Source organism: Ammospiza nelsoni, chromosome 5 (assembly GCF_027579445.1).
Source record: "Ammospiza nelsoni isolate bAmmNel1 chromosome 5, bAmmNel1.pri, whole genome shotgun sequence".
Classification (NCBI taxonomy): Eukaryota; Metazoa; Chordata; class Aves; order Passeriformes; family Passerellidae; genus Ammospiza; species Ammospiza nelsoni.
In genome coordinates this window covers 69312898-69329316 of record NC_080637.1, presented here as the reverse complement: position 1 = coordinate 69329316, position 16419 = coordinate 69312898, and the positions used below count along the sequence as shown (strand labels likewise).

At 53.0% G+C, this 16419-nt stretch overlaps 2 protein-coding genes across 3 annotated transcripts in view; one reads left to right on the top strand and one right to left on the bottom strand.

Moving 5' to 3' along the window:
* WNT5B (Wnt family member 5B) overlaps window positions 1–16419 on the bottom strand; it is a 68739-nt gene that overhangs the window by 31423 nt on the left and 20897 nt on the right. The window lies entirely within an intron of this gene.
* Window positions 2357–4996, top strand: FBXL14 (F-box and leucine rich repeat protein 14). Its single transcript, XM_059472928.1, has one exon. It carries the CDS (start codon window positions 2357–2359, stop codon window positions 3557–3559), a length of 1203 nt encoding a protein of 400 aa, XP_059328911.1. The 3' UTR covers window positions 3560–4996.

The following is a 16419-nucleotide window of genomic DNA, read 5'->3' as shown; positions in this document are numbered from 1 at the left end:
TGCTGCAATATTGCCTAGTGTTGAGATGTACATGGCTACCATTACACAAGGCTATAGACAAATAGGAAACATGGTTTTCAAACATTCTTTCTTGAAATTATTGGAAGTCACTGGAAATTGCTTGGTTTATGGGAGTATCTCAACCATTTTCAGAGCTACTTCAAGGAGGCCATCAGCTGAAAGCCATTTTCAGATGATTTTCTATTTCCCATTACAGAGGCCCTAAAACAATCCATGCAGAGATGTACAGCAACCTTGACAGCTACCCAGAGCTCTGAGTTGTTTACAGCCCTGTCCTATCGCTCCTGCAGGCATGCCTGGACAGGGAGTTCCCAAACTTTGCTCCTCAAGGCTGTCACACTGCCTCATGGCCATGCTGCCACCACAGCAGCCAGTGCTCCAGCAGGCAGGGGTGAGGCACCATCCACCTTCTCCTTGCTACCTTCCACAGCTGCACAGACCCCTGTCCCTCCTCATGGGGCCTGGGGCTCCCAGAGAGCTCGAGGAGTTACCGGCCAGCCCAGCATGGCCTTGGCAAACCTCAGTGCAGAGGTGGCCCAGTGGCAGATATGGGGTGAAGCGAGGGGGCTGGCTTCTGTACTGAGCTGGAGTCTCCAGCTGTGCCAGGGCACATTTAGGTTGGACATTAGGAGGAATTACTTCACAGAAAGGTGATTAGACATTGGAAGGGAGTGCTCAGGGAGGTGGTGGAGTCACCGTCCCTGGAGGTGTTTAAGGAAGACTGGATGTGGCACTCAGTGCCATGGTCTGGTTGGCCTGGTGGTGTCTGGTCATAGGCTGGACTCGATGATCTCAGAGGTCTTTTCCCACCTAACTGGGTATGTGATTCTGTGCAGCAGTGCTGCTTTCTACAGCCTTGCCACCCCTGCCCTGGTAGGGACCTGTCATCCATGGGTGACAGCACAGCACCCACCATGGCTTCTCTGCACTGACAGGGCAAGAATTAGGATTAGTAATGCATCAAGGGAAGCATGGTCAGCGGGTCAAGGGAGGTGATCCTGCCTTTTTACTCAGCCCTGGCGCACTGCATCCAGTTCTGGGCTCGCTTGTACTAGAGAGTCCTGGAGAGGGTCCAGTGAAGAGTGACACAAAGGATGAGGGGACTGGAACATTGCTATTGAGAGAAAAGGCTGAGAAAATTGGGCCTGTTCAGCCTCAAGAAGAGATGACTGAGAAAAGACCTCATCAATGTAAGTATCTTAAGGATGAGTCAAGAGGATATAGCCGGGCTCGTCTCGGTGACACCAAGCAATAGGACAAGAGCCGACAGGTACAAACTGATAAACAGAAAGTTCCTCCTGACCACAAGGAACAACTTCTTGCCTGTGTGGGTGCCCATGCACTGCACCAGACTGCCCACAGAGGTTGTGGTGTCTCCCTCTCTGTACAATCTAGAGCCGTATGGATGCCACCGTGTGCCATGTGCTGGGGCCGGGCCGGGTCCCGGTGACCTGTGAGGCCGCTCGGGCCGGGTCCCGGTGACCGCTGAGGTGCCTCGGGCCGGGCCGCGGTGACGGCCGAGGCCGCTGGGGCCGGGCCCGGAGCGGCGGTGGCGCCCCCGGCGGCGGGGCGGGGCAGCGCAGCACGGCGGGAGCGGCGGGGCGCCGCGCGGCCCGCGCTGTTTCCAGGGCGACGGCTCGCCGTGTTCCGGACCGTACCATTGCGCAAGCGGCGCGGGTGAGGGCGGGAGGGGAAACAGGCCCGGCCCGGCGCCGCCTCCTCCCCGGCTGCCTCCTCCCCCCGCGCCTGGCCGCGCCTCCCCCCCTCCCGCGGGCCGGAGCGGCGCCGGGCCCAGCAGCGCGCGGCGCGGAGCGGAGCGGGCGGGCCCGGAGCGGCGGAGTCGGTACCGGCGGCGGGCGGGCCGGGCCGGGCCGGGCCGCGCCACCCCCTGCCCTCGCTGCCTCACCGCCGGCGCGGGATGCGGGCGGCGCGGGGCCGCGGGCTGTGAGCGGCGGCAGCGCGGAGACAAAGGGAGGCGGCGGCGGCGGCGGCGGGGCTCGGCGGCCGGCGCTGGGCACGGGGCGCGGGGGCCGCCGCCGGGGCGCGCCCGCCGGGATGCGGCGCGGGGCGGCGCGGCCGCGGCAGCAGCGCGGCGGCGGCAGCGGCGCGGCCCGCCCGGCGCGGCGGTAGAGGCGGCGGGGCCGGGCCGGCGGTCGCGCAGTAGCGTCTCCCGCGCCGCCCGCGCCGGCGATGTGAGGGCGGCGGCGGCGGCAGGAGGAGCGCGGCGCGGAGCGGAAGGCGGGCGGGCCCCGGGCGGAAGCGGGCCGGGCCCGGCGGCGAGGGGCAGCAGCGCGGCGCCGGCGGGGGCGGCCGGGCGCGGGCGGGCGTGCGTGCGATGGAAACGCACATCTCGTGCTTGTTCCCCGAGCTGCTCGCCATGATCTTCGGGTACCTGGAGGTGCGCGACAAGGGCCGCGCGGCGCAGGTGTGCACGGCCTGGCGGGACGCCGCCTACCACCGCTCGGTGTGGCGGGGCGTGGAGGCCAAGCTGCACCTGCGCCGCGCCAACCCCTCGCTCTTCCCCAGCCTGGCGGCGCGGGGCATCCGGCGGGTGCAGATCCTGTCGCTGCGGCGCAGCCTGAGCTACGTGGTCCAGGGCATGGCGGACATCGAGAGCCTCAACCTCAGCGGCTGCTACAACCTCACCGACAACGGGCTGAGCCACGCCTTCGTGGCGGAGATCAGCTCCCTGCGCTCGCTCAACCTGAGCCTCTGCAAGCAGATCACGGACAGCAGCCTGGGCCGCATCGCCCAGTACCTCAAGGGCCTGGAGGTGCTCGAGCTCGGAGGCTGCAGCAACATCACCAACACCGGCCTGCTGCTCATCGCCTGGGGCCTGCAGCGCCTCAAGAGCCTCAACCTGCGCTCCTGCCGGCACCTCTCCGACGTGGGCATCGGGCACCTGGCGGGCATGACCCGCAGCGCGGCCGAGGGCTGCCTGGGCCTGGAGCAGCTCACGCTGCAGGACTGCCAGAAGCTCAGCGACCTCTCGCTCAAGCACCTGGCCCGCGGGCTGGGCCGCCTCCGCCAGCTCAACCTCAGCTTCTGCGGGGGCATCTCGGACGCGGGGCTGCTGCACCTGTCGCACATGAGCAGCCTGCGGAGCCTCAACCTGCGCTCCTGCGACAACATCAGCGACACGGGCATCATGCACCTGGCCATGGGCAGCCTGCGGCTGTCGGGCCTCGACGTCTCCTTCTGCGACAAGGTGGGGGACCAGAGCCTGGCCTACATCGCACAGGGCCTCGACGGGCTGCGCTCGCTGTCGCTCTGCTCCTGCCACATCAGCGACGAGGGCATCAACCGCATGGTGCGGCAGATGCACGGGCTGCGCACCCTCAACATCGGCCAGTGCGTCCGCATCACCGACAAGGGCCTGGAGCTCATCGCCGAACACCTCAGCCAGCTCACGGGCATCGACCTCTACGGCTGCACCCGCATCACCAAGCGGGGCCTGGAGCGCATCACCCAGCTGCCCTGCCTCAAGGTGCTCAACCTGGGACTTTGGGAAATGACTGAGAGTGAGAAGGTCAGGTGAGAGGAGGAGGAGGGTGCCCCGAGACCTCCATCTCCTCTGGAGGGACTCACTGACTGACTGACTGACTGCTGCAGAGGAGGAGAGAAAGAGAGAGGGGCATGCACAGAGACATGCCCACGCACTCTGGCACCGCAGGGAGGAACATAGAGGGTCTATCCTCGACCCTTCTGTGCTGCCTACCTATCATTGCTGTGGAGGAGGAGGAGAAGGAAGGGGGACCAGGAGGACAGAGAGAAAGCACCTATCCATTTTCCAGATCATGCCTCAAGTTCCATGCTAGGGATACAGAGCCCTCTCCCTTCCCACAGCATCCTTCCCTGCAGAAGAGGTAGAAACCCACACTTATGCACTGGGGCTAGAGACACCCCTCTTTATCCCCACTCCCACATTCCATCCCCTCAAGCACTAAGGATGGATAAAGAAAGACCCTTGTTCTGCCATGTATTCAGAATAGATTATTTTTGTTTTATATAAAGGAGAGTGGAGATGGGAACAAAAAATAAGTTAACAGCAGCAAAGGCTTCCTAGCTACACTTGTGCACCCAGCCACTCAGTCATCCTGAGCTGGGCACAGACAGAGCTCTTGATAAAACAACCATTCCACCTCTGTGCTTGCCCCTCCCCTGTCAACACATGTGTGACAGAAATACTGCTCCCTAGGTACATTGATTTTTTTTTCCCTTTTAAATCTCTCTTCAGTCTCCAGTTTCATGTTATTCTCTGCTGTGGGTGGATACAACCTCCCACTGTTCCAGTTCTCCACTGCACTGAGACTAGCGATAGCTACAGCCTCCCCTTTTGTCAGTATGTTTCCATGTCATCCTGCACTATGGGTAATGGAAAAGTCCAGGCACTCCATTCTCCCTCCCCATCTCTCCACTGGACATGAACACACCATTTCCTCCTCCTCCTGTCTCTGTGGGGACTGGACACAGAGCCCACTCTCTTAATCCTTCCCGTGCACTGGGGGACCCTGAGAGTTACTGAGACTTGTCTTCCCTTTCATCGTTCTCTCCTTTTCTCCCCTCCTCCTCCTTGGCAACAGGGATAGACATATCCAGCCACATATCCATTCCTCTCTGGGTTGGGGGTGAGCAGGTAGAAAGGGGTTTTCACTCCTCTCTACCTGGGGGACATGAGGAAGAATCTCCAGCTTCATTTCTGCTTCATTTGAGATACTGTGACCTGTTTTTATTTTGAAATGCATAAAAAAAATTACTGCTACAAAAACAGCCTCTTACTCTCCCATCTATCCCTTGCTTACATCCTGTAATTGATCCCAGTTTTCCTCACTCATTCTCCCCTTTACAGTATTCATTTTCTTACATGGTTTTATTTTTAAAGACATATGAAGTTGCTGTTCTTGTGGATTTTTAAGTACTTTTTTTTCTGCTGAATATATTCTATATATATAAATATATATATGATGTCTGGCTACCTCGTTTTAATTTGTTACTTTTTTTTTTCCCCTCCTCAAAAGCCCTGGAATTCTTACAGGAAAGAGATTTTGAGACTGAAACATTTTTGTGCCTAGACTGGAATAATGCCCCTTGGGTTTGTTCTTATTTTATCCTCTCCTCCACCCCCACCCCTTTTTAAATTTTTTTTTTAATTTTAAATTTTTGTTTTTAGGCTTACCCTACTGTGTCCCACCTCCACATTCTGGTTGTGCCTCTCCCTCCCTCTTCACTGGGAACTGGGGACCCAAACTGTGCTTCTGCATTTTTACTCTTCTAGCACAAATATGTAACGTGAGAATCCACACTGCGGATTGGGCTACTGTTAACAGAAATGTGTAAAATGCAAGTTTGTTTAAAAAAAGAAAAATTATATATATGGATATATGCAAGTGCTTTCCCCTCCCCTCCTAAGCCACCTACAAAAGGTCACTATGCCAGGCTTCCTGTTTGTAGGTGGAGAGGAGCAGAGCTGGCCTGCAGGCCCCAGGGCTGCCATGTGAAGGGGAGGAGACTGAAGTTCATCTGTCTTATCTCTGTTCTGTCAATAAAATGGATCTGGGTCTTTAGATTATTTTTTAATTATTATCTGAAAGAGGAAGAGTAAGTTTGGGTTTTGTTTTGATTTTTTTTTTGTTTTTAAATATCTTGGCTTTTTTTTTGCTTATCTGTTCAAAATCTCAAATCCTCCACAGTAACAGGCCAGACCACAGAGTTAACACAAACCCGGAGACCCCTATGGATTAATTGTACTGTTTGTGAATTTGTATAAAAAAATAACAAAGATCCTCTTAAAACATTTTATATTCTTACAGTAAAAGGTTAAACATATTTATATAATAAAAGAGGAAATATGAAGTATGTTTTTGAAAAAAAAAAAAAAAAAAAAGCCGTATCTGTGTTGTCTGTACTTATTGAAGCCGTGTGTGTCTGTTGGGCTTGGTCAGAACAGCCTTGTGGCTGATGGTGGGGTTGGGGCTGCTCTGCTGAGGAAGGCCAGGAGCCTCCTCCTGTGCAGATGCTGGGTACCATCAGCAGCAGGAGCTGGTGAGGAGGGGGCTCGGCAGCACCAGCCATGGCCGTGAGGGTGCTGCAGCATCCTGGGGACAATCCCCGCTCAGACTGCTGAGCCTGAGGTCACACAAACCTAAAGTGCTGAAACTTGCAGCTGAATCCACTGCTTGGTGATAGAGGATTTGGGAGGGGGGGAAGAAGGCCTGTATTTCTTAATTTTTTTAAGCTTCAGATGAATTGCTTAGTGGAAGATTTTTTAGTAATTTAAATTACGGCCCTCCCCGGATGGAAGAGCCATCAAATAAAAACATTTCCCAGCACTGACAATCACCAAAAACCTGCGCCCTCACAGACCTGGAAAATCTGAAACATCTTGGTTGATTTCCACTACGTAGCCGAAGATTAAAGAGAAAGTAAAAAGTGGAACCGTGTTCAAAAAAAAAAAAAAAAAAAAGTTTGAATAATCTAAGGTGTCCTTTGTCCTCTACCATAATCTTTCTCCTCGACGTTATGACTTTTAACCCGCTGCGTCCCTTGCTGGCCTCCCCGACGCGGGGTGTTGCATTGTTGCGGGGTGAGCGGTGTTTGTAGGGCAGCCACAAAGGCCGTCCGTCTCCCCAGCCCGGCGGCGGGGCTCCTCGCCCGCTGCCCCCTTCCTGCCTCCAAGGAGGGGGAATGCGAAATGGTGGAAGAAGGCAGAGCCATTGTTCAGGAAAGTTAAAAGAGGAGCTGTCCTTGCTTGCTTGCTCAGTCATGCATACTCAATCTGGCCGGGCCCGAGTCCCTATGGAAAGGAGGAGGGCGATTCTTCCCCTCTTTTTAACATTCCTCTCCAGGCCTGGCTGTATTTAAGCTGCTTTCCTCCGCGCCGAGGAGGAGGGAGGGGGATGGTCTGAAGTTCCTGTACATTTGCATTTTAAGCACTTGCAGCGCTGAGCAGGCCACTTTGTTCCCCGCTCCGGCAGCCTGGCCGGGTGCTGCTCCAGGTGGGATGCCCTGCCACAGGAGGTGCCCTCGGTGCCCACACCTGCCTGCCCTGCCCAGCCCCTGCCTCCACAGCTACTCTGGCTGAGGCTGCACTGGGCACACGCACTGCCAGCTCTGCCCAGCTCAGCTCTTAATGCCGTGCTGCATTTCAAAGGGAAAGCAGTGCCTGACTCCGGCCCTCTTAAAAAGAAACGCCATCTCCTCCACATCCTAAGGACCTGGACTATCTCAGGGTCTGGGCTTTGGGGCGTGTGTTGTTCTATTCCCTCCTTTCCAAGACTTCCAAGCTTTCTGCTGGGAGTCCATTGACAAAAGCTGCATTGTTCGCTTTAGGGAAAGCCACCACAATTGGATCTAATTGAGCCTGACACTATATCCATCTTCCCCTACTTGGAGGGAGGTGTTGGGGTCTGTCTTTCCGAGTTTACAGTAACTTCTTGATGGAAAAAGAGCATGTATGTATGAGTGTCATAAACAACAGGAATTCCAGATCAGGTTCCCAGAACAGCTGAAAACGTAATTGCTCCAGGGGTCAAGCAGCAGTCCCAGCCAAGGATGGGGAATGATAAACCTCTCATAAAGTAGGTTTGTTTCTGCTGGGTTTGGGTGAAAATGGCATCTCCTTGTTAAGCCCCATGTTCACATGGATAACATAGATGTCCAACTGTTTCAATATAATGTGTGTGCTCGCAAGCTCCGTAATCAGAACCAGGACAGGATATTTTTTTTCCCTAAAAAATCCCCTGAACTTCTTCTCTCAACTTACAAAAAAAAACCCCAAACCAAAAGCATTGCCCACATGGCCCAACATCCCCTTTTAAGAGGAACACAAGCCAAAGGAAGTTGCCAAAACCAAAGCCTCCCTGAACCCCAGTTCTTAGACACCCTGGACTGTTCCCGTAGATGGAGCAAGTGCTCCTCATACCTTCCTCTCATGCTCCACCGTGACAGCACCTCCTCGTACCCAGACACAGGCCAACAACCATAGACCAATTACCACATAACTTCTCAGCATAACCAACCACTCTTGAATTTTTGAACATGACTCAGTTGGAAACCGGGGTAGAAAACCATAAAAAACACTCCACTACTTGGAAATGAGCTGGAAGTCTCCTGTCTGTGAGCCCGCAGTGCCCCAGCAGTGGCCTTGGTGCCAGCAGAAGTGCTGGGGCAGCAGGGCACAAGGGCAGGAGGGTGGCCCAGGGACCTGCTTTGTGGACAGCTCTGAGGAGCAGAGGGGCCACGCTAAGGAAATGATGGCAGAAAGAGCAGAGCAATGATGTGGAGGAGGGATGAAGTGACTGAGCAGGAGAGGAGGCAGCAGCTGGGGACGCCAGCTCCAAGCTGCAGTGCAGTCCTGCGTGTGCATGGGGTCCCTGGTCTGCTGCAGCAGCTGCTCCCCTCGCCAGACCCAGGGATGGCTCCGCTCCCTGGGAGCTGGGAGGAAAAGCAGGCTCCACCTGGGTCCTACTGCCCTTGGACTAGCACATGGGAGGTCCATGCATGACAGATTTACACATTTGATACCTTCCCCTGCACGCTGCGGGTTGGGCTGAATCGGTTTGTCACGGTGGCTCTGGGGGCCTTTGTTTGGCGCTAATAAATAACGGGGTCACGGGGCAGCTGTCAGCCAAACCACCTGGGGCCTCTGCTATGGCCAGAGGTGATCTGCCTGCTAGACAGCACAGAGCTCACCACTGAACCTGCCCTTTGGGGGTCAGCGAAGGGTTAAAATGAGACTTGGGTGGCCAAGAGGCTCACGGATTTTGGATCCAAAGCTAGAAGTCAGCACAGGCTACCATTAACAGCTCAAGGGGACATGTCCCTGGATCTGGCAGCCTCGCTATGTACACGTGTGGGATGCTCCTGGCAAAGTGGACTCTTTTTTTGTTCTCTCTCTCTCCCTCCTCTACCTTAAATGCCACTCTTTTAGCCAGCAGCTCTTTAACAGTGCCTTCTGTGGAGGAAAAACAGAAATGGATAAATTTGACTGGGTGGTGCGGGCTGGACCCCTCAGGACACCAGTGAGGCCCCGCGCCAGCGCTGCTGGCTGGGCTGCAGCGACACTCCCCACCATGGCCAGCCAGCCAGGCCGTCCTGCTCAATTCCCCAGCCCCAAGCTGCACGAAAGAAAGAGCTGGAGAGGGTTCATCAGGCTCCTGTGCCAGAACTTAAGCCTCCAGCCACATTTGGCAGGGATGCTAGTGCTTCTCCCCCTTACTTAATTACATTTACCATATGCACTAGCTCAATGACAGCCCAAACTGAAATCGCACGATGGAGATTTTGAAAGATCCGCATCTGATTTGTCCTTGCAAGATGAATGGAAATGGGATTTTCCTAAAAACTTTCCTTAAATCTGTGGTGTTTCTTAGACAAGGTGTCAAAAGTTTAGTACCAGTGACTGGACACATGCCCTGAGCAAGTGTTTCCACACGAGAAGGTTACTGAGACATAAACCAAACTCCTATTCTGCTACAGAAACTAACCCAGATCTAGAAATGGGAACCTCCTCCTAGTTATTTTCCTTCCTCTGAGTCTTGTTTCTCTGGGCACAGTCTAATGATTTCATGATGAAGCAATTTCCCCTCCCAGCTCTGGGAAAAAAAATCAAAAATCTCTAACAAATTTTATCTGAGCTTGGTCCTGTTCCTCCCTCTCCTTTGCCTCTTTCTCTCCCCAAACATCCCAGCTTTACAACCCTTGGATGTCTTTAGGGGCTTGGCAGTTGGCACATAACATCACAGGGGCACAGAGCACCGCAGCTCTGCAGCCTCTCTCCTTGTTCACTGAGCTGAAATGCCAAGAAATCCCTGCCATTATCTTTGCCCCTTTCTCCCCTCAAACGTCCCAGCTTTACTACCCTTAAATATCTTAAGGGGCTTGGCAGTTGGCACACAGCATCACAGGGGCACAGAGCATCACAGGGGCACACAAATCCCAGCTCTGCAGCCTCTTTCTGTGTTCAGTGAGCTGAAATGCCAAGAAATCCCTGCCACTATCTCCCTTGGTGACAGCTGCGGCGGCACTCCTGGCTCCCCAGCTTCAGCGTGAGCCAGGTGCATCGTTCAGTGCCATAAAGCCTCCTGCCACACGCTGGCTAGAAGCCTTGCGAGGCATTCATACCACAGGTGAGCCGGTTCCCTGTGCTCCCCCGGGCTCCTGGAGCTGCCAGGGATGCCGTGCCTCACTTGGCTCTGGCACATCTCCATCCGCCCTATGCGAACTGACCCGAGGTGACGGCGATAACGAGACCCCTCGGGTCGCTCGCCTACCTATAACACCCAGGACAACCAGAGAAACAGACGGAGAGCGCGCTGCTGCCCGGGGTGCTGGCAGTCGCACGGGCTGGGTGGCGCATCCTCATCCTCACCCTCATCCCGATGCCATTGCCACGGCGATCCCCCAGGCGGCAGCATTGCCCGCCGAGTGCCGCGGGCGCTCACGGCCGCCGACGAGCGGCTCCGCTCCGGTGCCGCACCGAGCCCGCTCCGGTCACCCGTGGCACCGAATGGCGGCGGCGAGAGATCGGACGGACTGAAGGGCTCGCCCGTTCAGCCCTGGACACGAAGCAGCACGACAGGCGGTGCAAAGGGATGGGGAACTGCTCGTCATCACCACCGCTATCAGCATTTGGCCCTGCACCATAAGCCAAGCTGGAAAGGCACACTTGGCATGGCTGAACTGGGAGTCAGGCATAGAACCGGTGAATGGTTTGGGTTGGAAGGGATCTTAATGATCATCCAGTTCCAATCCCCCTGTCATGGGCGGGAACACCTTCTGCTATGAAACAGCTGCTTAAAGCTCAATCCAGCCTGGCCCTGAACACCTCCAGGGATAGAGCATCCACAGCTCCTCTCGGTAACCCGTTCCAGGGCCTCACCACCCTCACAATAAAGACTTTCTTCCTGGCAAGCAATCTAAACCAACCTCTTTCAGTTTAAAGCCATGCTCCCTTGTCCCATCACTACATGCCCTGGTCAGAACTCCCTTTCCAGCTTTCTTGCAGCCCATCTGGGCACTGCAAAGTGCCTCAAGGCCTCCCCAGAGCTTGCCCTTCTCCTGGCTGAACAACCCCAGCTCTCTCAGGCTGTCTCCACAGAAATGCTCCAGCCCTCTGATCACTTCCATGGCTTTCCTCTGGACTCGCTCCAACAGGTTCATCTCATGTTGGAATGTGCATCAATGCTCCCCATCATGAAAGAACTCCACACCCCAGCCTGAAGAGCTGCCTCCTGGAAACTGTCTATCCTCAACTTAGCACTTCAGACCTAAAACTCCATCTATTGACATCTATAGCTTGACAACAACTTTTTTTTTTTTTTAAGCATGCAAGTGTGAGAGTGTTAATGGAGCAGGACCAAACTTAAAGTAATGCTTAGATTATTTTATTTCAGTTTTGTTGTGCAGGGTTTTGCTGTGTTGTTGGCACAGTCACTCCACTGGATACCTCTGCAGTGATAAATGTATCTGGAGCTGTATGTGTGTGTCCTTTTTGGCACATAAATTTATAAAGTCTTTCTTATCCAGCTCTCACACTGCTGCTCCAGGTACAGTGAAGGTGTCTTTTTCAGAAGCAACTGCACCTTATAATTTACAGAATTTCAATAATTAGCTTCTGCAGACTCATTACATACACAGACATCAAAAAGGGAAAATCAGCACTAATGGGGGAAGAGAAGTGGAAACAACTTGACTAAGGTGATGTCCCAGATCCATGTGTCACCAAACAGTGCCTGGCGTCCACCCCTTCCATCTCCAGTCCTGCTGGTTTCTGCCTCTTGCAGCAGCAAAAATGGAAATGAGTTTTCCAGCCTAAGGTAGGCCTGGAGAGGGAGGGTCAGGACAAAAAACATCTTCCTGTCTTCCACACCAGACTCACTGAGCAGCCTGGAAGTGCTGGTGTGCAAGTGTGGGCTGTGCAAGAGCTCCCAGCAGCAGGAGCCCCTCCAAGAAGCCATCTCTCTGTCTCTGTCTCTGTGCAAACTCTTCAGCCCAGAGAAACCAAATGCTGGTCACAGCTTTTACTGCAGGCAGTGGCCAGTCTGCCCCAACAAAAGCAGAGCTGACAGCCCTGCAGGGAATGTCCCAGCACAACCACAGGTACTGCTCTGTGGCTGCTCCCTGGACATCTCCACCAGGACTGTCCCTCAGCAGGGACCACCCATGTGGATCAAAGGCACCACAGGCTCTCTAGGGCTGCCCATGCTGTCTCCTCTCATGGTGTCCCTTCCCCAGGGTCACCTGTCCATTAGCACAGACCTGCCCAGACCACACTGAAGGCCAAGCAAGTGACAGCAACTTCTGCCCCCACACCCAGACCCCACTGCACCAGGGCTGCACTGCCTTCCCCTCACCTCCCCTGGGCTCAAATGCCACGGGGACATCGGGGGAACATGGGGAAATGTCATCTCCCACCCACACCTGCCAGGGACTCAGCAGGACAGGGGAGGCTGCATGTGAGCGGCCGGGTGTAACTTCCACCCTGTCCCTAGTGCCAAAAACAAGCATGTTAAAGCTAATCTACCCCTGTCTCAGCTCAACTGCTTTTCTGTGACTAAGCCCCTTATAATGGTTTTACTAAAATCCCCTTTTGATGGAAAAAATCCCAGCTGGAAGTTTCGGGCAGCGGCACAATGTGCAAGTCTGCGTGTCCCTTTCCCCAGCTTCACAAAAGCCTCTAATCGAGTGGAAAATTTGCTGGAGGCCAGAGGTTTAGGCCTGCAATTATTTTTTAAGGGATTATCAGGAGAGAATGGCGGCACTTACGACCCTCCCTCTCTTTGTGCTCTGCTCTGTGCTGCTTTCAGATGGACTCAGCCAGAAACCTAAACCACCGCAGCTGGATCCAGCAAAACCAGGGCTTGGCTGGGCAGCTTGCCTCCTCTCTGTCTCACAGGACAGATCCCAGACTCCAGGTTAGATGAGTCCCCATGCAACGAACAGAAGTGCTTTTCCACAGAAGCAACACTCTCAGGTTTATTTTTTTTTTTAAAGAAAAGCTTGAGAAAAAGCAAACTATTCCAGCCCCGTGAGCCTCAGTGAGAAACCAAGGAGCCAGGAGGGATGAGGTTCATTGGACAGGCTGGGCTTTGGCTCTGCAAAGCCATTATGTAGGAGGTCTTACACAAGTTACTTGCAGCTGGCTCCAAAAAAGCCTTGGCAGGGAAGATGTGCACACTGTAACACCCAGCTTTTGAGGGCTCTGCTCCAAGGGTGGGTCCTGGCATCGGGGACCTCGGTGCTTTAGTGGCCTCTGAGAACAGTCCTACACCACTGAGGGTCCAAAACAACACAATGTCAGCACACTGAGCAGAGGCAGGCCAGAGGAGAGGTGTGGAGGTACCAGTTGTTGGTGTCTCTGGGTCTGGATTGAAGGCACTTGAGATAATAATTCATGTTTTGGACTCAGGTGTTGATTATTTCTTATCAGTAAAACAGTCTCACTACTGTGAATTCTGCAGCAAGGCACAAAATGGCCAACAATCTCTTGATACAAGGTCTTTTAAGACTAAACTATCCAATTAGTTTAAACTATCCAAGAACTGACACCTAGATTATTTTCCCTTTTAACTCAATAACTGATCCCAAAGAGCTGCAATGTGGACTTTCCTGTCTAATTACAAAATGCCACCCAAACCCATGAAGAAGAAGCAGCATGAAGAAGAAACCCAGGATGACACCCTGTGCCCTCCATCTTGCTCCCATCCACAACACACTAAAAATCCCAAAACCTCAATTTCTCACCAAGTGATCACCTACACTACTCTCTATAATCTATTTTACACTTTTGTGGATTCCAGTCTATCTTCAAGTCCAGGAAACTTTCTCCATGGATGAGGGTCAGAGTCAGTGCTGCGCTGGGGGTCAGGGCACCCCAGAGCAGACAGAGAAATATTCCCAGTGCCCTGGGTTTCCACAGAGAGGCACTGCTGGCCCTCCTGTCCAAGGGGCTCTGTACCTTGCTCAGAGCTCCCAGGAGCTGCCTGCACTCACACCTGGCCCAAAATCAGCTCCTCTTCCATCAAATTGCCACATTCCTGCTTGCTTAAGAGCAGGTGAGCCATAGCCAGAGGGAGCAGCGGTGTTCCCTGCTTCCCAACAGCAGCCTAAGGAAGCAGGAGACCTGCTTCAATCCCTGTCTCCCTTCACTTCTAACTCATCCCGTGTGGAGAAGGTACAAACTAACCACAGGAAAAAGGGCTGCTCTTCACTGCTCCCATATCAGCCACACCACAGTGTGGATGGTAATTCCAGACTTGGAGCAAGAAATGAAACATGTGAAGGAAGCAATGGCTGAAGACCTCTCAGCAGGTGGCATAAAGCAGCAGCTGGCTAAAAAGGGGAAGCAGGCTGTGATGCCTGAGCTTTCCCAAGATGGTTCAAAACTAAGTGGCAGCTGCCACTGGGGCTTTTTGATCTTACTGTGCCTGCTGGGTGTGCTGGGTGTGCTCTAAAAGCACCTGGGCAGGCTGAGGGGCAGGATGCCTGCCTTCTGGATGGTGGTCAGACTCAAGCACTTGGGGCAGGCATTTAAGTAAAAAACTCAGCACCCGAGGGGTGTTAAAAACGAAATAATTTTAAAATCCTAGACAAACACAGAGAAAAAGTCAAATGAGGCATTTGTGGAATTATGATGCCCCCAGGAGCTAGGTGGTGCCTAAACTGGGGATTTTGATTTTGCAGTTTTGAAGAATGCTGCCTAAATGTCATTTGGCTTTCTTTGGTTTTTTCTTGGATCAATTTTTTTTTATCCCTCTCTACCTCATCATCTCCACCCACATGGACACTGTTTTTGCAGGATTTAAAGACAGTAAGATAAAAAGACAAATGGCCAATCCTGCTCAAAATTGCCCATTAAGGCTGATATGCTTTGAGATACTCTGAGTCTGCTCTCCAGGAGAGCTTGTGAAATCCAGCATCCCAAGGTAAGGAATGCACAGCCACCAGCAAGGAGCAGCACAGGATGTGACTGTGTGATTCACCAGTGGCACTGGAAGTGTAAGAGCAGCTCCAGCCCCAACTTCTCACCCAAACAAATGGAGCATTGTGCACAGTGCCACAGAAGAGCCATCCTTTGCTACCTCCAAGGAAACAGATCTTCCTCCAGCCTGCTCTTCTCGAGCACCACTGGTGAGCCTTGCTGTTGGAGCCATAAGTCCTTCTGCTTATACAAATCTGCTGTCCACAAATAACCTTGAAAATCATTATCACTGAAACACCATGGACTTCCAGAGATCAGCATCCAAATTCTGCACAGGGGCAGGATTGCACATACTTGGATCATTTCTGAAAAAGGTTTATCCTAGCAGTACATAGCCTGCAGCCACCTTACTCAACCACTTCTAGTTTACTTCTAATATTTTTTCTCCCTATCCACCTCAAATATTTTATTTTTTTCTCCAGATTAAGCTGTGTTTTTAATGCTCTCCACAACTGGCAACAGAAAAAAAGTTGAGGAGTTTTCTGTTTCAGACAGCCTCTTCCATCCTGGATGAATACTCCTCTCCCTGAGTCCTCACACTCCTTTCCCTGCAGATGCACCTCAGGTGCTTCAGTCAGCCTTGTGAAGAGCCCACTTACCAAGCTGCATTGTACAAGTGGGTTTCTAGATGTATGATAAACATGTCAGGAAACTATTACTATCCTCACGAGTGTTTGTGTCCCTCAAGAGTTGAAACAAGAATCCTGATAATGTAAAGAGATTTTATCTCACTGGGATGTTACAAAGATTTCTCAGGTTTCAATATTATAGTATTGTTAAGGTACATATTATAATGAAGGTACAACTTGTCACACGTTCATTTTTGTCCCATCCCTGCCACTTCCCTAAAGAACAAGCCCTGCAGACAGAAGGGTTTCAAAACATGTCTGCAGTTACTGCTCTGGAGCTGTGCTCTGTCAGAGGCTTGGTGTTGAAAGCACTGTCTATATGTTCAGCTGCAAATTTACAAACATTTAAAGAAGCTGCAGTTTCCAGAAATGAAGGATAAGTTATTCCTATTATAAAAGCTGGGGAGCTTCCAGGGTCGCTGGTGTGCCAGCAGAGGATCCAGAGCCAGGGCAGATAATCACAACAGAAGAATCTCCAAGTGCCTGAGGACTACCTATGCAACATCTCCATGTCTCATGCACCAGGTGCTGCTCCCTGGAGCACAGAATTTGGGCATGCACTCAGTGTGCCACCCCTCCCAGCTCCTGGCTTGCACCAGAACAACGTCACTGTCACACACAGCGACGTGCAGAGCGAGGAGCCAGCCCAGCCCAGAGGAATCTGTCATTTACCAGGAATATGTGGTGTCAGTGCAAACCCAGCCCACAGCTGGGAACTGGCAGCACACGCTTGAGGTATCACACTCACAGAGCAGGAACAGAAAAACTGCTTTGCCCACAACCACCCAA